The sequence below is a fragment of the Panthera uncia genome, chromosome D2 (assembly GCF_023721935.1).
Source record: "Panthera uncia isolate 11264 chromosome D2, Puncia_PCG_1.0, whole genome shotgun sequence".
Taxonomy (NCBI): Eukaryota; Metazoa; Chordata; class Mammalia; order Carnivora; family Felidae; genus Panthera; species Panthera uncia.
In genome coordinates, this window is record NC_064818.1 from 52,729,883 (window position 1) to 52,752,341 (window position 22,459).

Genomic DNA, 22,459 nt, shown 5'->3' on the forward strand with positions numbered 1-22,459 from the left:
GGTAAAATATACAGAACATAAAAGTTACCATTTTAGCTATTTAAAAATTTTTTTAATGTTTATTTATTTTTGAGAGAGAGAGACAGAAACAGAATGTGAGCATGGGAAGGGCAGAGAGAGAGGGAGACACAGAATCTGAAGCAGGCTCCAGGCTCTGGACTGTCAGCACAGAGCCCAACACAGGGCTCGAACTCACAATCTGTGAGATCATGACCTGAGCCAGTCGGATGCCCAACCGACTGAGCCACCCAGGTGCCCCTCCATTTTAGCTATTTAAAGTGCACAATTCAGGGAAACTGAGCACATTCACAGTGTTGTGCAGCCACAGATATTGTCTACTTCCAGAACATTGTCATCTCTCCAAAAGGAGATCCTGCACCCATCAAACAGTCATTCCCTACTCCTTCCCACCTCCAGCCCCTGACAACCATGAATCTGTTTCCATCTGTGTAGATTTGCCAGAGTCATTTTTTAAAAGTAACTTCTGTGCTCAATATGGGACTTAAACTCACAACTCCAACACCAAGTCTCTCATGCTCTATCAACTGGGCCAGCCAGGCACCCTGCCAGAGTCATTTTAAATCAGATCAGACCTCTATTTTAAAAAGCCCTATGAGGGGTGCCTAGCTGGCTCAGTCGGTTAAGCGTCCGACTCCAGCTCAGGTCATGATCTCACAGTTCGTGAGTTCGAGCTTTGCATTGGGCTCTGTGCTGACAGCTCAGAACCTGGGGCCTGCATCAGATTCTGTGTCTCTGTATCTCTCTGCCCCTACCCTATTTGTGTTCTCTCTCTCTCTCAAAAATAAATAAACATTAAAAAAAATTTTAAAGCCCTATGAAAAGATTCTAAATACTCCTGACTTTTCAAGAACCAGCAAAGGCTTCCATTTTATTCTATTTTATTTTTTAAATTAAATTAAATTAAATTAAAATTTTCATTTAATTTTATTTTTAAATTTAAATTCATGTTAGTTAACATAGTGTAGTCAGTATTGGTTTTGGGAGCAGAATTTAGTGATTCATCACTTACATGTAACGCCTAGCATTCATCCCAACAAGTGCCCTCCTTAATGCCTACCACCCATCTAGCCCATCTCCCATCCACCTCCCTCCATCAACCCTCAGTTCTCTATAGTTAAGAGTCTCTTATGGTTTGCCTCCCCCTCTGTTTTTATCTTATTTTATTTTTCCTTCTCTTCCCCTATGTTCATCTGTCTTGTTCCATATATGAGTGAAATCATATGATATTTGTCTTTCTCTCCTTGACTTATTTCACTTAGCATAATATGCTCTAGTTCCATCCATGTTGTTGCAAATGGCAAGATCATTCTTTTTGATTGCTGAGTAATATTCCTGTGTGTGTTGGGGGGGGGGCACGTGTGAGTGTGTATACATACCACATCTTTATCCGTTCATCAGTCAGTGGACATTTGGGCTCTTTCCATACTTTGGCTATTGTTGATAGTGCTGCTATAAACATTGGGGTGTGTGTGCCCCTTCAAGTCATCGTTTTTGTTTCCTTTGGATAAATAACTAGTAGTGCAATTGCTGGGTCGTAGGATAGTTCTATTTTTAACTTTTTGAGGAAACTCCCTACTGTTTTCCAGAGTGGCAGCACCAGTTTGCATTCCCACCAACAATGCAAGAGGGTTCCCCTTTCTCCACATCCTCACCAACATCTGTTGTTTCCTGAGTTGTTAATTTTAGCCATTCTGACAGGTGTGAGTTGGTATCTCAGTGTGGTTTTGATTTGTATTTCCCTGATGATGAGTGATGTTGAGCATCTTTTCATGTGTCTTTTAGCCATCTGGATGTCTTCTTTGGAAAAGTATCTATTCATGTCTTCTGCCTGTTTCTTACAGATTTTGAATACTAACCCTTTATCTGAAACGTAATTTGCAAATATCTTCTCCCATTCCATAGTTGCCTTTTAGTTTTATTGATTGTTTCCTTCACTGTGCAGAAGCCTTTTATCTTGATGAGGTTCCAGTAGTTCATTTTTGTTTTTGTTTCCCTTGCCTCCAGAGACGTGTCTAGTAGGAAATTGCTGTGACTGAGGTTAGAGAGGTTGCTGCCTGTTTTCTCCTCTAGGATTTTGATGGTTTCCTGTCTTACATCTAGGTTTTTCATCTTTGGAATTTATTTTTGTGTATGTTATAAGAAAGTGGTCCAGGTTCACTCTTTTGCATGTCGCCCTCCACTTTTCCCAACACCATTTGTTGAAGAGACTGTCTTTTTTTCCATTGGATATTCTTTCCTGCTTTGTTGAAAATTAGTTGGCCATATACATTTGTGGGTCCATTTCTGGGCTTTCTATTCTGTTCCATTGATCTATGTGTCTGTTTTTCTGCCTGTACCATACTGTCTTGATAATTACATCTTTGTAACATAGCTTGAAGTCCAGAATTGGGATGCCTCCAGCTTTGGTTTTCTTTTTCAATATTGCTTTGGCTATTTGGGGTCTTTTCTGGTTTTATACAAATTTTAGAATTGTTTGTTCTAGCTCTGTGAAAAATGATGGTGTTATTTAGGTAGAGATTACACTGAACATGTAGAATGCCTTGGGCAGTATAGACATTTTCATAATATGTGTTTTTCCAATCCATGAGCATGGGATGTTTTTCCATTTCTTTGTGTCTTCTTCAGTTTCATAAGCATCTTACAGTTTTCAGCATACAGATATTTTAGCTCTTTGATTAGGTTTATTCCTAGGTATCTTATGGTTTTTGATCCAATTGTAAATGGGATCAATTCCTTGATTTCTCTTCTGTTGCTTCATTATTGGTATATAGAAATGCCACAGATTTCTGTACATTGATTTTATATCCTACAACTTTGCTGAATTTATGTATCAGTTCTAGCAGTTTTTTGGTAGAGTCTTTTGGGTTTTCCATATAGAGTATCATGTCATCTTCAAAGAGTGAAAGTTTGACTTCTTCCTTGCCAATTTGGATGCCAGAAGCTTCCATTTTAAACCATAGTCCACATGAGATGTTTGAAAACCAAAGTGATGAAATAGAGCAGAGGGTGGGAGCTACACCATCATCCAAAGATAGTGATCAGTAGAGGGGATTCAGAGGTCTGGTACCCAAGTAACTAAGCACTCAGCATTTCAAATCCTATTGGGAGGCTACTTTAGCAACCTTACTAGCACTGGTCTTAATCTCATCCCTGTTTATTACTTGGTGTGTCTGACTAGAAATGCCATTGCCTTTTTTTGGACCTGGGATTCCTCATGTATAGATCAAAAGATTGAACTAAGTGATATGCAAAATTTCTTCCAGCTCCACGACTTCTTTATAATAAAGTTTGTCTTCATCTGTTCATTCCAGGGCACAAATGTACTAATATCACTGACTTCTGTGCTACGTGATGACAAAGAATTTCCCAACCCAGAGACATTTGACCCTGCCCATTTCCTGGATGATAATGGCAACTTTAAGAAGAGTGACTACTTCATGGTTTTCTCAGCAGGTAATAAAAATTAATTTCCATAGGTACTGAAGGGGACAAGGTATTTTTGGGTGATCCGTAGAAACTTACATGGTGCCTAGTCTGGGACGAGTAGAATTGTTCTTTGTCCATGACCGGAAGCATAACTCCCAATGCCCATGCACTTTCCCTCACTCACTATACAGTCCCATTATTAGAATTTTGGCTTGGTGACCCAGTTCTTCCAAAGTGAATATAGGTTCATTGAATTCTGCCTCTAGATAGATCACACAGCTACCAAGAGCTCCTCTTAGCAGGTGAAACTCATTTAGACTTTACTCACTGCCATGAAAAAGGAATATAACTCCTCAACTTTGAGTTAAGTATTTTCTATGTGATATCCCCCACTCCCCAGAGTGGGCTCCAGGGTTACAAGTATCCACAAGCACAGAATGGGCACCAAAAGGGCTCACATCCTAATTAGGGAAACAGATTAGTAAATAGATCATTGTAATCCAGTGAGACTGGTGTTGTGGAAGAGGAAAGCACAGGCTGCTCAGGAGACCAGAGGAGGAAGCCGCCTGCTTCCTGATCACTTTATGAGGCATAAAGTGGAATAAGCAACGTTCTGATAGCAGAAAGGCAATTTGTGCTGCCTTTCAGGGGACAGGCAGCAAGGGAAAGAAGAGAAGGAAGGGCACTTTTAGAGAGTGGACTTTAGGAGCAGGGCATTTCAATAGATCAGGGCAGTCGGAACGTGCCAACTAGCTGTGCCATTAAGGAAACCTTGAACAAGTGGCAGAATACCCTGCAGCGGTTCTAAAGCACCTGATATTCCTCTGCTCAAGATCAGAGATTTTGGATCGTGGGTGTCCACATCTACAGTGTGTGTTCTGAATCTCTGGCCACAGAGTCACCTTTATTTATCTAACAGCTTTTGATGCCTACTTTGGGTCTTACGCCATACATACCAAGATGTCAAAGACTGAGCTTTCCCTACAAGGAAACACACATTTAGCATGGTAGAAAAAGAAATAAACAGAGAATCGAGATTCAAGGTGATGATCCATGCTTTAACTGAAGAGTGAATAAGATTCTGAGGAAAGCCAGAGAGGGCAAGACTGTACTTCCCAAGGGGATCACAAAGATTATAAAGAGGAAATGACATGAGACATAGGTCCTGGAAGAAGTATAAGAGAAGTGCGCCTTAACCAAAGGGAACAGCAGGAGATACAACTCGAAACTTCACAGTATATTGGAGATCGATGAAGAGTTGGTATGGCTAGAACCAAGAGTAGAGGTATGAAGGATGGAAGGAGGGTTATGGCTCATCAGACTGGGAACAGAATGTGGAGGGCCAGTTCAACCCATCTGACATCATCTCATAGGACAGATCAGGGAGGCATTTAATAATTTAAAGTGAGGGGCACCTGGGTGGCTCAGTCCGTTAAGCGTCCGACTTCGGCTCAGGTTGTGATCTCACGGTTCGTGGGTTCGAGCCCCACATCGGGCTCTGTGCTGACAGCTTGGAACCTGGAGCTTGTTTCAGATTCTGTGTCTCCCTCTCTCTCTGCCCCTCCCCTACTCGCGCTCTGTCTCCCTCTGTCTCAAAAATAAATAAACATTTAAAAAAATTAATATTTTAAAGTGAGAAAGTGACACATTTTTTTATTTTTATTTTTAAAAAATGTTTATCTTGAGAGAGAGAGCACACATGTGCATGAATTAGGAAGGGGCAGAGAGAGAGAATCCCAAGCAGTCTCCATGCTGTCAGGTCGGATCCTATGTAGAGCTCAGTCCCACAAACTCTGAGATTGTGACCTGAGCTGAAATCAAGAGTCGTTCGCTTAACCATCTGAGCTTCCCCAGGCGTTCCAAGAGAGGACGCATTTAGACATGTGCCTCTGAAATCACATGAAGGAGAAAAAACTTTGTCTAAATTTTGTGCCAGAGGTAGAAAAGGAGACACAGGTTTATGAGTTCCCTTCTCTCAGTCCTCCTCCCTCCAATGCACTTGGACAAGTGGGTGTATTTCTACAAAGATTTATGGAAACTGGAAATGTGAAAAGTGCAGTTATAATATGGGAATACATAATGAAGTGTTTGATGTAGACCTAATGCTCAATAGATATTTGTTGAATGAAGGGTTCCCATTAAGACACTAGGTGAATAGCAGGTGTTCCCATCCTTCTATCCATCTGTCCCTCTACCCTTCCTGCCAGCTCTCCATCAGTTCAGCCATTCAGCAGATACTCCTTGTGACATACTTCTTGTGACAGTTCAAAACATAATGTTCAAGGAACAAATCCCTTGTGTTTGTTATTTTCAGGAAAACGGATTTGTGTGGGAGAAAGCCTGGCCCGTATGGAGCTGTTTTTATTCCTGACCTCCATTTTACAGAATTTTACCCTGAAACCTGTGGTTGACATAAAGGACCTTGACACCACCCCAGTTGCCAGTGGGTTTGGACATATCCCACCCCCCTACAAGATTTGCTTTGTTCCTTTGTGAGGAAGGGCAGGCCATCTGGCCACTACTGTGCTGTTGTCTATAACTCCTCCTCCTCTTGGGTGTCACCCGCCTTCTTCTCACGACTGGGGATGCTTTCTCTGACCTCTTGCCTCATATTTCCCCATTGCCTCCACACCCACTGAACATCCAACCTCAATTAAAGGAGAGTTTCCAGAATTTCATTTCACAAATGCCGTGCCGTGCTGTTCTTTATACTCAATAACTCTTATATTTGCCCCCACGTATGCTACTAATTATCAAATATTGGGCTATTACTATGTTATCACTGTGAAACAAAGCAAAATGGCTAACACACAGCCACCTATCCTCTCCATGTTCTAAATAGAAAGCACTATTATTTGCTGACCCAGTTCTTAGACTTTTCCTTGCATGATACAGGTAACAATTGGAAAAAAAATAGAGTTCAAAGAGGCCACACTGGTCCTCATACTGATAAGTACAGAGAGGAGCAAAGGGGGAGAGTGCAGAAAAGCTCTTTTGGCTACATGTCACCTAGGGTTACTTGAGGCTTGGATTTGAAAGTGAGCAGAGTTGAGTCCAGGAGCCGGGTAATGGAAGATCAGCGATAGGGATGAAGGAATAATTACCATTAAAATTCATTCCTCTGCTTCGGTGCCACTATGAACACCAAAGATTTGACATGTTCTTACTACTTTGTGTTTCAAACTTAGAGTCAACTATTAACATATGCTTTCATATTGCTAGTCAATTTTTCTTTTCTTTTCTTTTTTTTAAATTTTTTAACATTTATTCACTTTTTGAGAGACAGAGAGAGACAGTATGATGAGGGAAGGGGCAAAGAGAGAGAGGGAGTCACAGGCTCCAGGCTCTGAGCTGTCAGCACAGAGCCTGATGTGGGGCTCGAACTCACCAACTGTAGGATCATGACCTGAGCTGAAGTCAGACACTTAACTGACTGAGCCACCCAGGTGCCCCTAATCAATTTTTCTATGTGTCATTTTTTTCTCACCAACCTCGAACAAAATCCCTGGAAGGCGTCTCTAGATAATCTTTTTCTGCTCTCCACCACATTGTTTTATACCTAACATAAGGGTGATGGCAGTGTGATGCCATGATCCTAAAATCTTTATCTGAACACTTTATTGGGCCTCATCTGTGGCTCAGTCAGTTGAGTATCTGACACAGTCTCAGCTCAGGTCATGATCTCATGGTTTGTGGGATTGAGTCTCGCATCGGGCTCTGCGCTGACAGTGCAGAGCCTGCTTGGGATTCTCTCTCTCACTCTCTCTATGCCCCTCCCCCATTCATGTGGGCCCTCTCTCTCTCTAAATAAACATTTAAAAGAAAAAAAATAAAGGCTTTATCTAAAACATAGACAACGGAACATCATATACAAGTCCAATAATTTTCATCTTTTTTTTCTTATGGCTTTAAATGTAGGAAATGAAATCTATTAACCTTTTGCCTGCTCATCTCCTAGAGGAAACCTTTTATATTTCGGCATGCATTTTATTTATTTATTTATTTATATATTTATTTTATTTTATTTATTTATTTTTTATTATATGAAATTTATTGTCAAATTAGTTTCCATACAACACCCAGTGCTCATCCCAAAGGATGCCCTCTTCAATGCCCATCACCTACCCTCCCCTCCCTCCCACCCCCCATCAACCCTCAGTTTGTTCTCAGTTTTTAAGAGTCTCTTATGCTTTGGCTCTCTCTCCCACTCTAACCTCTTTGTTTTCTTTTTTTTTCCTTTCCCTCCCCCATGGGTTCCTGTTAAGTTTCTCAGGATCCACATAAGAGTGAAAACATATGGTATCTGTCTTTCTCTGTATGGCTTATTTCACTTAGTATAACACTCTCCAGTTCCATCCACGTTGCTACAAAGGGCCATATTTCATTCTTTCTCATTGCCACGTAGTACTCCATTGTGTATATAAACCACAATTTCTTTATCCATTCATCAGTTGATGGACATTTAGGCTTTTTCCACAATTTGGCTATTGTTGAGAGTGCTGCTATAAACACTGGGGTACAAGTGCCCCTATGCATCAGTACTCCTGTATCCCTTGGGTAAATTCCTAGCAGTGCTACTGCTGGGTCATAGGGTAGGTCTACTTTTAATTTTTTGAGGAACCTCCACACTGTTTTCCAGAGTGGCTGCACCAGTTTGCATTCCCACCAACAGTGCAAGAGGGTTCCCGTTTCTCCACATCCTCTCCAGCATCTATAGTCTCCTGATTTGTTCATTTTGGCCACTCTGACTGGCATGAGGTGATATGAGTGTGGTTTTGATTTGTATTTCCCCGATGAGCGACGTTGAGCATCTTTTCATGTGCCTGTTGGCCATCTGGATGCCTTCTTTAGAGAAGTGTCTATTCATGTTTTCTGCCCATTTCTTCACTGGATTATTTGTTTTTTGGGTGTGGAGTTTGGTGAGCTCTTTATAGATTTTGGATACTAGCCCTTTGTCGATATGTCATTTGCAAATATCTTTTCCCATTCTGTTGGTTGCCTTTTAGTTTTGTTGATGGTTTCCTTTGCTGTGCAGAAGCTTTTTATCTTCATGAGGTCCCAATATTTCATTTTTGCTTTTAATTCCCTTGCCTTTGGGGATGTGTCAAGTAAGAAATTGCTGCGGCTGAGGTCAGAGAGGTCTTTTCCTGCTTTCTCCTCTAGTGTTTTGATGGTTTCCGTCAGCATGCATTTTTAAAATATCATATGGGGATAGTGTACATATACATATGTCCAAAGTATATATTCACACATAGTATATATTATATATACACATATACATATGAGGTTAAAAATGTTTTTGTACAAGGAATAGAAGGATCATACCTCAAGATCATAAAAGCCATATACGAAAGACCCAACACTAATATCATCCTCAATGGGGAAAAACTGAGAGCTTCCCCCCTAAGGTCATGAACAAGACAGGGATGTCCACTCTTGCCACTGTTATTCAGCATAGTATTGGAAGTCTTAGCCTCAGCAATCAGACAACACAAAGAAAAGGCATCCAAATTGGCCAGGAGGAGGTCAAACTTTCACTCTTTGTAGATGACATGATACTCTACATGGAAAACCCAAACAATCCCATCAAAAAACTGCTAGAACTGACTCATGAATTCAGCAAAGTTACAGGATATAAAATCGATGCACAGAAATCGGTTGCATTCCTATACACCAACAATGAAACAACAGAAAGAGAAATCAAGGAATCGATCCCATTTACAATTGCACCAAAACTCATAAAATCCTTAGGAATAAATCTAACCAAAGAGGTGAAAACTCTACACACTGGAAACTATAGAAAGCTTATGAAAGAAATTGAAGAAGACACAAAAAAATGGAAAAGATTCCATGCTCCTGGATAGGAAGAAAATATTGTTAAAATGTCTATACTACCCAAAGCAATCTACATATTCAATGCAATCTGTATCAAAATAACACCAGCATTCTTCACAGAGCTAGAACAAATAATCCTAAAATTTGTATGGAACCAGAAAAGACCCCGAATAGCCAAAGCAATCTTGAAAAAGAAGACCAAAGCTGGAGGCATCACAATCCCGGACTTCAAGCTGTATTACAAAGCTGTAATCATCAAGACAGTATGGTACTGGCACAAGAACAGACACTCAGATCAATGGAACAGAATAAAGAACCCAGAAATGGACCCACAAACGTATGGCCAACTAATCTTTGACAAAGCAGGAAAGAATATCCAATGGAATAAAGGAAGTCTCTGCAGCAAGTGGTGCTGGGAAAACTGGACAGCGACATGCAGAAGAATGAACCTGGACCACTTTCTTCCCCATACACAAAAATAAACTCAAAATGGATGAAAGACCTAAACGTAAGACAGGAAGCCATCAAAATCCTCGAGGAGAAAGCAGGCAAAAACCTCTTTGATCTTGGCCGCAGCAACTTCTTACTCAACACATCTCCAGAGGCAAGGAAAACAAACAGAAAAATGAACTACTGGGACCTCATCAAAATAAAAAGCTGCTGCACAGTGAAGGAAACAATCAGCAAAACTAAAAGGCAACCCTATGGAATGGGAGAAGATATTTACAAACGACATATCAGATAAAGGGTTAGTATCCAAAATCTACAAAGAACTTATCAAACTCAACACTCAAAAAACAAATAATCCAGTGAAGAAATGGGCAAAAGACATGAATAGACACTTCTCCAAAGAAGACATCCAGATGGCCAACCGACACATGAAAAAATGCTCAACATCACTCACTCATCATCAGGGAAATACAAATTAAAACCACAATGAGATACCACCTCACACGTGTCAGAATGGCTAACATTAACAACTCAGGCAACAACAGATGTTGGCGAGGATGCGGAGAAAGAGGCTCTCTTTTGTATTGTTGGTGGGAATGCAAGCTCGTGCAGCCACTCTGGAAAACAGTATGGAGGTTCCTCAAAAAATTAAAAATAGAACTACCCTATGACCCAGCAATTGCTACTACTAGGTATTTATCCAAGGGATACATGTATGTTGTTCCGAAGGGACACATGCACCCCAATGTTTATAGCAGCACTATCAACAGTACCCAAAGTATGGAAAGAGCCCAAATGTCCATTGATGGATGAATGGGTAAAGAAATGTAGTATATATATACAGTAGAGTATTACCCGGCAATCAAAAAGAATGAAATCTTGCCATTTGCAACTATGTGGATGTAACTAGAGGGTATTATGCTAAGCAAAATTAGAGAAAGACAAATATCATATGGCTTCACTCATATGAGGACTTTAAGATATGAAACAGGGAAGGGAAACAAAATAATATAAAAACAGGGAGGGGGACAAAACATAAGAGACTCTTAAATATGGAGAACAAACAGAGGGTTACTGGAGGGGTTGTGGGAGGGGGGATGGGCTAAATGGGTAAGGGGCATTAAGGAATTTACTCCTGAAATCATTGTTGCACTATATGCTAACTAATTTGGATGTAAATTTAAAAAATACAATTAATTAAAAAATGTTTGTTTTTTTTTTACAGCTAGACTCATAGTACACATAATATTCTACAACTTGCTGGTTTTCTACTATACGGTATGCCAGGGAAAATTCTAAGTAGTAAAAATTCGAGCAGATGATTTGAATGGACAGATTACAGAATAAGTGATGAAATGGGTACTAAACAAATGAAAAGGTTTTAAAAATGTACAAACTAAGGCCGTATTATATTTCTTTAAACCTTGATTGGTAAAAGAATTTAAGTTATTTATCTATCTATTTTGAGAAAGAGAGTGGGAGTGGGGAAGGAGCAGAGAGGGAGAGAGAATCCCAAGCAGGCTCCAAGCTGTTAGCACAGAGCCTGATGCAGGGCTTGATCCCATGAACAGTAAGGTCATGATCTGAATGAAAATCAAGTTTAACTTGATTTAACTGACTGTGCCACCCAGGTGCTCCCCCCTCCCCCGGTTTTGTTAAGTTTTTTTTATTATTATTTATTTATTTATTTTGAGACAGAAAGCATGAGTGAGGAAGGAGCAGAGGCTGGGAAATGAAAAGATTTTAATGGTAGTATTAGCAAACATGTGTGTGCCAACACAAAGTGCCTTGTTCTAATGTTATTAGGTGCCATGACACCTACCCTGAGATTCTTAGTGAAACTTGTAATCTCTTTTCCATTGCCACTTTCCCCATCCTTCATATTCTGAACCTCCTTACAATGCTTTTGCCACTTCTCATGTTTCGTATTAATTAATCCTTCTTTTTTTTTTTTTTTTTTTTTTTTTTTTAACGTTTTATTATTTATTTTTGAGACAGAGAGAGACAGAGCATGAATGGGGGAGGGGCAGAGAGAGAGGGAGACACAGAATCGGAAGCAGGCTCCAGGCTCTGAGCCATCAGCCCAGAGCCCGACGCGGGGCTCGAACTCACAGACTGTGAGATCGTGACCTGAGCCGAAGTCGGACGCTTAACCGACTGAGCCACCCAGGCGCCCCTAATTAATCCTTCTCATAAAGTTAAGAGGAAGATAGTATTTGTATTTGTTTCCTAATGCTAGTATAACAAATTACCACCAAGTCAATGGCTCAAAACAATACAGATTTACTATCTTATAATTCTGGAGTTAAAAGTCCAATATCTGTTTCTTTGGGCTAAAATTAAGGTGCTGGCAAGGCTCCTTCCTTCTGAGGCTCTAGGAGAGAACCCATTCCCTGGCCTTTGCAGCTTTGAGATGCTGCCAGAATTCCTTGGCTCGTGACTCCTTCCTCCCATCACTCCATCCTCTTGCTTATCTTCCCCTACTTACCTTAATCGTCCTGGCTCCCTCTCTCTCCTAAGGACCATGCCATTGCATTTGGTCCACCTGGCTAATTTAGGATAACCTCCTTATTTTAAAATCCTGAACTTAACTGTATTTACACCGTTCCTCTTTACCCTGTAAAGTATATAATCACCTGTCCTGGGGTTAGGACATGGCATCTAGACAAGGAAATATGATACTTAAGCACTCCTCTCCCCATGTATTTCCCTTAATTCCTAGCCCAGACCCTGGTGTTAATTGTTCAGTAAATATTTACTGATTAAACACATAGATCAAAGAGTAAGAAGACCTTCAAAGAGGGTTTTAGGATATAAGAAAGTCCCTCAACTCCTGCAAGAAGTACTCATATATCTTTTTTTTTTTTTTCATAAGGAAAAAAAATGCCCAAATTTCAGTAAGGCTGTTAAAAAAAAATCCACAGGCCTAAAATGATGTCATTTAGGCTGAAGTCCCAAACTGGGGCTTAATACATAATCTAACTGCAGCTTCAACCTTTGCCAGAAACGCAGTGTTAGTCCAGAATTTTTCATTCAGCGCTGATGAATCTGCCGCCTGGGTCCTCTCCACTCCCCCAAAGAAAGATGAGTCAATCTGTATGAAAAGACAACTTGCTTTTCTCTCTAGGAAGCAGCCACATCTTGAAACAATCCTTTTGCTAATAACTCTCTTGCCCTACCCTCTTATAAATACCTTCTCTTCTGTGTATCTTCTTAGAGCCCCCTCTATTTGCTAGATGTGATGCTGCCTGATTCAGGAATCAGATCTTCAAATTTACTTGGTTGAATTTTGTTTTTTAACAAGGCTTATTTAAACTGATCTTACTTGAAGTGTTTCTTTAAAAAGAAACAGAAGCAAATCACACCCAAACTTCCCAGTGATTATTTTCCCTAAGATTATTAGATGTAGGCTACCCATATCTTATTTTTGTGTTGTATAAATATAATAACATTTGATGGTTGAAGTATGAGACTAATCTCATAGTAACTAGGTAGACTTCCAAAAGTAGAAGGCTTCCTTCAATCGTTTAAAAAGATAATTTTATTAATGATAATTTTAAACCTCTAAGATTTGTGTTTGCAAAGAGCCAATTTCATCATTGAAGAATGTCTACTTCTATGAAGTTCCTAAAAGAGGTAAAAAACTAATTGCTAGAACAGTGGTTGCTTCTGAGGATGGGGATTGCCAGCAAGAGGTGGGAAGGAATTTTCCAGGGGGATGGGATTATTCTGTGTCTTGATACGATGTGGTTACTCAGCTACTGGTGGTTGTCCAAACTGTATAAGCCATAAACCCAGATCTTACCAGAAGGCCCCAGTCCCCAACCTCCCCCCCCGCCCCCCGCAATTGAGCAAGATGTTTAAGGCCATTTCAAAAAGAGAAGATGTTTCAAGTATCTGAAAGTAAGCCTTTTCTCCTATCCTGATCTTGTCTGATCATATGTTTATACTTGTCCTTTTGAGACAGAGAGGGTGAAGGGACTCCATAAAAAAAACAAAACAAAACATTCTTTTTCCTTGCTTTTCCTGCTTCTTTTCTTACTGGGACCTGCACCCCCACCTTACACATGCCTTAACGTATGTCCTCCTTACGGGGGTTAATGATTTCTTTGGAGTCTTCCAGCACAATAGGTAACCTCTAAGGAGTGACCAGGCAGGCTCATCATAAATGTTCTCCAAGACCACTGACTCCAAACACCTTGACGCCAAGACCCTGGGCTTCAGGGATCAAGTGACTTATGAAGGACACGTGGACCCTATCCTTGTTCTGCCTGGTTCCTGGATGCCTGGGGATGTGTGTACCACACCACAGTTGTCAGTGAAAATCCCAGACACCAAGCAAAGACGAGACTCCCTCCTTTCCTTCCTGAGTCTCCTGGACACTCAGTCTGTATCTGCTCTATGTTTTCAGTAAACTCTGCTTCCACCTCCTGTTGCCTCACGTTTGATTTCCAATCTATGTGAAGCCAAGGGCCTTCTTGGCTAGCCTTGCAGGACCCCCTCTGGGTCTCTGGACCCAGCCTGCTTATATTACTTTCAAGGTACAGCTGGGCTTCATGTTTTGCATTCTGATTACAGTGTTAATCTTGATAAAAATGATTTCTGATGCTAAATAATAAAATATTTAAGACCAGACTGGTAAGTGCATATGCAGAAACTCTCCAGGCTTTAAAAAATCAAACCATTGTTTCCAAATAACTTGTGCTATTTTGTTTTCTTTTTTGCTAAACTAATACATGTTCCCAGGGTGCCTGGCTGGCTCAGTTGGTAGAGCATGGGACTCTTGATCTCAGAGTTGTGAGTTCGAGCCCATGCTGGGTGTAGAGATTACTTTAAAAAATAAATTAAACTAATACATGTTCTGTGTTGTATGTGTCAAAACATCAGATACCTAAGAGAAATCATGTAATTTCACCACCCAGTAACTACTTTTAAAAATTTGGAAAATCCCTTCCAGTACTGTTTTCTTTAAAATGGAAGCTGTCTATACATTCTCTTACAACAAGCCTTTCTGGCTTGGTACATTCTGAACGTTTTGTGGCCAAGACAGTTCCCTGAGTAGAAAAGCAGTGAAGTCACACTGGGACTTGCTGGGAAAGGAGTGGGAAGACAGGACTGACCCTATAGCATTTTGCCATCACTCTGCCTCTCCTGGTTACCGTCTGCTTCTGCAGAGAGGCTTGCGTCTCCAGAGGTGGGCAACCGGGGGTCTGGTAGTCATGGAGAAAAAGTCACTTTTCTTTCATGGAATCCTGGCTGCGCTGACCTACAAGAAACAAAAAGGAACACACAGACTTGCTTCTAGCATGTTTTAGCCAGATTTCAAACACTTAAAGCTTTTGCCAGGGAGATATGAAGCTTGAGTCACAAGCTGTTATAATCATCCAATGGGCAATGTTGTTTTTCTACCAGCATTTTGTGTACTATCCTATTTCAGAAAATTTTTGTTCAAGGCCAGCTTGCAGACAACAAAATTCTAAGGCCATAGTGTGATGATAAATATTTGTGAAGTGCTACTGTGTGCCAGGCATTGTTCCAAGCACTTTACACTAAATCTTTCAATATGATATTGTTCCAAGGCCATCTGTGAAGGATATTTCCATGTCAGAGTTCAAGTTACCAATCCAATATGCCTTGTTTTTCCTTTAAAAAAATCAAAGCATATCAAATAACAGCATAATGAATCTCTAATAGCTACTTTTATATTTCTGTATTTTAGGAAACGATCTAGGTTGGTGCTGTCTTTTGCCAGATTTCTACTGTGACCAATTACTTTCTGAGTTTTGTTTATTTTGTCTTCTATGAATCTGTCCTTAGCTCTTATTTCTTTTAAAGAAACTGCCTTGGCACTGTATAACTGGTCAACTGCTCTGTTTAGGCCTCCCGCTAAGTTGGCTCTCTGCACCCACTGTCCCCTCCCAGCACCGTGACCTGTGATTACTGTGCCTGCAACCATCTCACTGGCCTGGGCTGAGCTCCAACCACAGCCACTGAGGGGTCCAATGATCAACTTGGCTTCTGAAGTGTCTCTCAGCCCTTTCATTTTTCACTTGACAATGAAGGAAAACCATTTCTTGGTGACTTCAGTCTTTCTCTTCAAAGAATATAAAAACTCTGCTCCAAACTTAGAATTAATAATATTTCAGTTAAGAAGGAACTTTATTTAGGAGTTGACTGACTCAAAAGATTTCCTATTATTGATAGCAGTGGTTCAATAAATACAAACATTTTATTGATTAATTTTAACCATCTCATTGCATAAACTTTGCCTCAAGTGAGTGACGTGAAATCAATGGGAGCCCTCTCACCGTGCAAGCTGGAGGATATCCTCAAAAGGTAGTACTGAAATTTATACTGAAAATGATTATATATGGCAATATGCTTGAAGACTACAAAAAGCAGCATGATTTCCCCATTAAAACTGAAGTTTGAGGGGCATCTGGCTGTCTTTGTCAGTAGGACATGTGACTTTAATCTCAAGGTCATGAGTTCAAGCCCTACACTGGATGTACTTAAAAAAAAATCTTTGGGGTTCTAAATATGATTTCAAGCAGTACAGGGCAAAATTTCAATTTATTTTGCCTGTTGATAATTGAAATTAAGTTGAAAATTATTCTATAATTTATCTTTGCAATGTCTTATAGTTTTCTATATAAATGTGTTTCACGTCATTTCTTAATTCTAAATCTTTTATTATTTCTGATGCTATTGGTGGATGGATTTTTTTTGAAATGTCATTTTCTGATAGTTTGTTACTAGTATATAGAACACTTGATTTTGTTCTTGAGTTTTGGACATTGGCCTTATATCTTGCTAAATTTATTAGTTTCAGGGGCTTTTTTTTGTGGGTTCTTTGGTGTTTTCTGCCTACAGCATCATATCATCTACAAATAATGACAATTGTACTTCTTTCCCCCAACTGAAATGCTTTCTATTTTTTCCTTGTCTTAATAAACTGATTAGAATGTCCAGTACAATGTTAAATAAAAATGGTGAGACTGGATGTCTTTTCTCCATTCCTAATCTTTGGTAGAAAACTTCAGCCTTTCCTTATTTTAAATGTTATTAGCTGTAGGTTTTTCATGGATGCCCTTTGTCAGGTTGAGAAAGTTTCCTTCCTAGTTAGCTAAGAGTTTTAATCATGTGTCAAACAACAAAATTCAATTGAGTAATTTAAAATATCAAATTGGCTTTATCAAACTATTCATGATAAAGCAACATCCTATCCAGCAAATGGAAAGGAGCTCCATGGAGCTCAAGAAAAGGAAAGGTTTATAAAGGCAGAGAGGAGGCTGGAAAAAATGCATTATTTTAGGTAACGTAACCCTCCTAAGGGGGAACAGAAGTGGTCTATCCGTAAATTTCCTAGTGCTGACTAGTGAATTTTATGTTGACTGGTTAAAGATTACATTCCTAGGTGGGTTGAAACTGCAGTTAGGCTAGGCATTATGTCTTGGGGTGCTGATGTGGGACCTTAATATAAGTGACTATTTTGGGGGAACTGTGGTTTTCTTTTTAACACAGGAAAGGCTATTAGGCTTTGTTAAATGCTTTTTCTGTATCCACTGAAAAAAATCACAGTTTTCTCCTTTATTAATATTTTGAATTATATTGATTGATTTTCAGATGTTAAACCAACCGTACATGCTGAAGATAAACTCCACTTCGTCATGACATATGATACCTTTAGTGTAATACTGAATTCAATTTGTTAATGTTTTGTTAAGTCTTTTTGCATCTATGTTTATGAACGTTAGTGATCTGTAGTTCTTTTGCCTTGTGATGTCTTTAGTTCTGAAATCAGGGTATTACTGGCCTCATAAAATGAGTTCAGAAGTAAAGACACTTTCTGAATGATTTTGTGTAGTATTGATATGTTGGGTTTTTTTTTTTCCTTTTTCCTTTAATTGTTGGTAGAATTAACCAATGAAGCCATATGAGCCTGGAGTTTCCTTTGTTGGAAAGTTTTTAATTACTAATACAACTTTTAAAATTTATGTAGGGCTGCTCAAGCTTACCATTTCTTGTTGGGTTAGATATGGGATTTTGTGTCTTTTTTTTTTCTTTTAATTTTTTTAATTTTAGAAAGACAGCATGAGCAGGGGAGGGGCAGAGAGAGGGGGAGAGAAAGAATCTTAAGAAGGATGCACTCTCAGTGCAGAGCCCAACATGGGGCTCAATCCCATGACCCTGGGATCATGACCTGAGCTGAAGTCAAGAGTTGGATGCTTAACCAACTGAACCACCAAGGTGCCCATGCATGGATCTTGTGTCTTTTAAGGAATTTGTCCATCTTACATGGGTTATCAAAGGTGTTTATAATAATCTCTTATTCTTTAATGCTCTGAAGGCACTATAGTGATGTCCCTTCTTTTATTACTGATATCAGTACAATGTATGGTTTCCATTTTTTTTTGTAGCTAGAGGTTTATAAATTTTATTAATTTTTTTTTAAAAAGCGTCAATTTCTGCTTTCATTAGTTTTTCTTTTCTGCTTTTCTCTCTCTTTTCAAAAGAGAGAGAAATGTTTATTTATTTTGAGACCGATTGCATGTGCACTCACGTACCCACACACAAGCAGGGGAGAGGCAGAGAGGGGGAGAGAGAATGCCAAACAGGCTCCTCACTGTCAATGCAGGGTCCAATGTGGGGCTCCATCCCATGAACTGTGAGATCATGACCTGAGCTGAAATCAAGAGTTGGACACTCAACCAACTGAGCTACACAGGTGCTCCTCTTTTTTATTTCATTCATTTCTGCTTTTATATTTTATTTCCACCTTCCTGCTAGCTTTGAATTTAATGTTCTCTCTTATATTTTATTAAAGTGGGAGATGATATCATTGACTTGGGACTTTTCTTCTTTTTCTATTTTAGGTATTCTAAGGCTTTAAGTTTTCCTCTAAGTGTTCTGTGTTGGATGTATCCCCATAAATTCTGGTAAGTTGTATTTTCATTATTATTCAATTAAAAATGTTTTTCTTGTGACTTATTCTTTCACCCAATGATGACTTAGAAAGTGTGTGGTTTAATTTTCATATATTTGGGGTTTTCTTGTTATCTGATATTTTTAAAATTACTACTAAAGTTTACTTAGTATGGTTTTCTTTCAATTTGCATTCATTAGTTTATTATCTTGCAAACTAGTAATTCAGGTCATTTATTTTAAGGCACAGTTAAAATTTTCTGCTCTGAGTTACAGAGTAAAAAAAAAAAAATCTGCCATTTTAAGTGTTAGAAGTTCAAGTTTTCTTTTCTAGAGATTTTCTTTTTTTTTTTAATTTTTTTTTAATGTTTTATTTATTTTTGAGACAGAGAGAGACAGAGCATGAACGGGGGAGGGTCAGAAAGAGGGAGACACAGAATCTGAAGCAGGCTCCAGGCTCTGAGCTGTCAGCACAGAGCCCGACGCGGGGCTCGAACTCATGGACCGCGAGATCATGACCTGAGCCGAAGTAGGACGCTTAACTGACTGAGCCACCCAGTCGCCCCATCTAGAGATTTTCTTTTGTTTTGAATTTATATAAATATTTATTAACCTTTATAGTCAAGTTAAAAAAGAGTTCTGTTGAATTTAGGAAAATTTATAATCTAATTCATTAGTTATTTAATTTGGAGATAAGGTAAACTAATTTGTTGAGAAAACATTTCATAGTCAGAACATGGAAAAATTCTATCAAACTCTCTTGAGCAAGCTAGGGAATCCATTTGGAGTTCATAGCCAGATTTCTATTTCTTTATTTGCTCTTTGTTTTCTGCAGTAAACAAGTGGTCAGACTGTGGCTTGAGCTAAAGATTTAACTTTAAAGTCCTTCCTGGGGGTCGGCAGCAGGGGGTGATGGGGTTGCCTGGGTGGCTCTGTTGGTTAAGCACCTCACTTTGGCTCAGGTCATGATCTTAAGGTTTGTGAGTTCAAACCCCACATCTGCTCAGCCTCCACTGTCAGCACAGAGCCTGCCTCAGATCCTCTGTCCTCCTCTCTCTCTCTCAAAAATAAATCTTTAAAAAAAAATGTAAATAAAGTACTTGCTGGGACAGGGCAATCTCCTTTATATTTTGACCTAGCTCATTTATACCATTCTGTGTGGCTATTTTATTTCTTTTGAGATGAAAGAGAAAAAATTACATACGCAGAACACTTCAGATTTCTCATGTATTTACCAACAGGAGGACACGAAGCTCCTGATGAGCTAGAAGCATTAATTCCCAGTACAACATGCATTTATATAGTTTATACAATTGTTGTAAATACTAAGAAACCCTTTCTGGAAAGTCCTTTATCTTTGCTTAAAGCCATATAAAATCAGTATAAAGTTTTTTCTTTAAGTTTTATATAAGGAATTTTTTCTAGCCTTGAGATCAGACATATAACATTGTATAAACGTAAGGTGTACAGCATGATTTATGTATATATTACAGATTACCACAATAAGGTTATTTAACACAAGCCTCCCTCCATAGTTACAGTTTTTTTGCATATGGTGAGAACTTTTAAAATCTATTCTCTTAGCAACTTTCAACAATATGATATAGTTTTGTTAACTATAGTCACCATGCTATACATTACATCCCCACAACTTACTCATCTTACAACTGGAAGCTTGTACCATTTGACCATATTAACTCATTTACCCCACCACCCACCCCTGGCAACCACTAATCTGTTCTCTGTGTCTATCCAGTTTTTTAGATTCCATATATGAGATCATACAGTATTTGTCTTTCTCTGACTTATTTCGTTTAGCATAATGTGTTGAAGATCCAACCATGTTGTTGCAAATGGCATTTTTTTTTATGGCTGAATAATACTCCATTGTATATACAATTGACCTGTGACCAGCAGAGGTTTGAAATAAATATATAGTACTGTATATTTATTTTTAAAATTTTTTAATAAAAATATACAGTACTGTAAATATATTTTCTCATGATTTTCTTAATACTTTTTCCCCAGCTTTGCTTTATTATAAGACTACCTAATATACAAAATATGTGTTAATCAACTGTTTATGTTATCAGTAAGGCTTCTGGTGAACAGTAGGCTTTAGTAGTTAAGTTTTGAGGGAGTCAAAAGTTATACACAGAGGAAGCTTTAGTGTTTTCTCTGTATAGTATCACATCATCTGCAAATAGTGACAATTTTATTTCCTTACCAATTTGGATGTGTTTTCTTTTCTTCCCCTGCTACCCCCTTTTTTCCTTTTTCTTATCTGAATGCTGTGCTTAGCACTTCTAGTACTATGTTGAATAAAAGTGGTGAGAGTGGGCACCTTTGTTTCCTTATATTAGAGGAGAAGCTCTAAGTTTTTCACCGTTGAGGTTGATGTTAGCTGTGGGTTTGTCAGATATGGCCTTTGTTATGTTGTGGTATGTTCCCTCTGAGCCCACTTTGTTGAGAGCTTTTATCATGAATGGATGTTGAATTTTGTCAAATACTTTTTCCAAAGTTATTGAGATCATGTGATTTTTTTTTTTTTTTTTTATCCTTCACTTATTTTTTGGAATAGTTTAAGGGGAATATGTTTTAGGTCTTCTTCTTTTAAATGTTTGGTAGAATTCACTAGTGAAGCCATCTGGTCCTGGACTTGTTTTTATTGGGAGTTTTTTGATTACTGATTAAATTTCCTTACTAGTAATCAGCCTGTTTAGCTTCAGGCTTTTGTTTTTAAGATTTTATTTTTCAGTAATCTCCATACCCATCGTGGGGCTCAAACTCGCAACCCCGAGATCAGGAGTTGCGTGCTTTTCCGACTGAGCCAGCCAGGTGTCCCCGGGTTTATTCTTGATCCTTGCGTGCAGCTCCCCCAAGACTTTCAGGCTTCAGCTCAAGTGGAGGTGTTTACTTGGTCCTTCTTACTTGGCCAGCTCTGATCTCCATTCTTTTTCTTCTACTCTGGAGAATCTGCAAAAATTCTTTTCAGATTCTAAGGCTCTTAAAATATTTTATAGTTAGCCTTTCGGCCACTCAGCACCTGATTTCAAATCAGAAATCACCTCAAGAATAAAATCATACAAATATCAGAGTTCCCAATATAGATTTCCCAAGCCCTCTGTTATCTTGTCCCCACAAATCCTCACAGCTTTCATCTTTTTCCCATGCTGACAAATTTATATGCACATGTGTGTGTGATAAGTCAGAAAGAGACAGCGACAGAGAGACCAAGACCTAGATATATAGATGTTATTTATTTCTGGAAATTCCTGGTCATTGCAATGAAATATTTACAGGTGATAGGATTTCCTACTTGAAAATCTATGAAGTTTTAGTTAAAAATTACTAAATCTACCAAAGAATTCAATCCTCAATATTATACAAGGATTTGGTCAAATAGTGTTTTGATTATATACTCATGATAGAAAAGTAAACAGACACATAATTTTTGTCTTATGCTTCAGTATGTATGAAAAATAAAAGTGCACATGTATGTGCAGCCACTTCACATTTATTCCTGAATAATGAAAGACACATATAGCAGCCTTTTTATATCAACAAAAATTCAAAAATAAATACCCTTGAATAAGGAGATAATTTTAAAAATTATAGCCATACAACAGGGTATTTTTATTTATATGACTTGTAAAAATATGTCACCAGCAAATCATAGGTATATTATAAATATATGTGTATACACACATACATAAAAACCCATATTTCTGATATGTGTATTCAAATATAACCATACATACACATCACCTTCCCCTATTCTTTGCCTTACTATGTCTGTGTA

General features: G+C 38.7%; 1 protein-coding gene and 1 long non-coding RNA gene across 2 annotated transcripts in view; both read left to right on the plus strand.

Annotated features, from left to right (window-relative positions):
* LOC125933400 (cytochrome P450 2C41-like) overlaps window positions 1-6,127 on the plus strand; it is a 32,377-nt gene extending 26,250 nt beyond the window's left edge. Inside the window, exons 8-9 of the mRNA XM_049646427.1 lie at window positions 3,333-3,474; window positions 5,762-6,127. Coding sequence (XP_049502384.1) covers window positions 3,333-3,474; window positions 5,762-5,943 — 324 coding nt within the window. The 3' untranslated portion in view covers window positions 5,944-6,127. The remainder of the gene's footprint in view (window positions 1-3,332; window positions 3,475-5,761) is intronic.
* A 12,181-nt stretch (window positions 6,128-18,308) lies between these two features.
* Window positions 18,309-22,459, plus strand: part of LOC125932821 (uncharacterized) — a 26,145-nt gene continuing 21,994 nt past the window's right edge. Inside the window, exon 1 of the long non-coding RNA XR_007460761.1 lies at window positions 18,309-18,671. This is a non-coding gene — a long non-coding RNA (uncharacterized LOC125932821). The remainder of the gene's footprint in view (window positions 18,672-22,459) is intronic.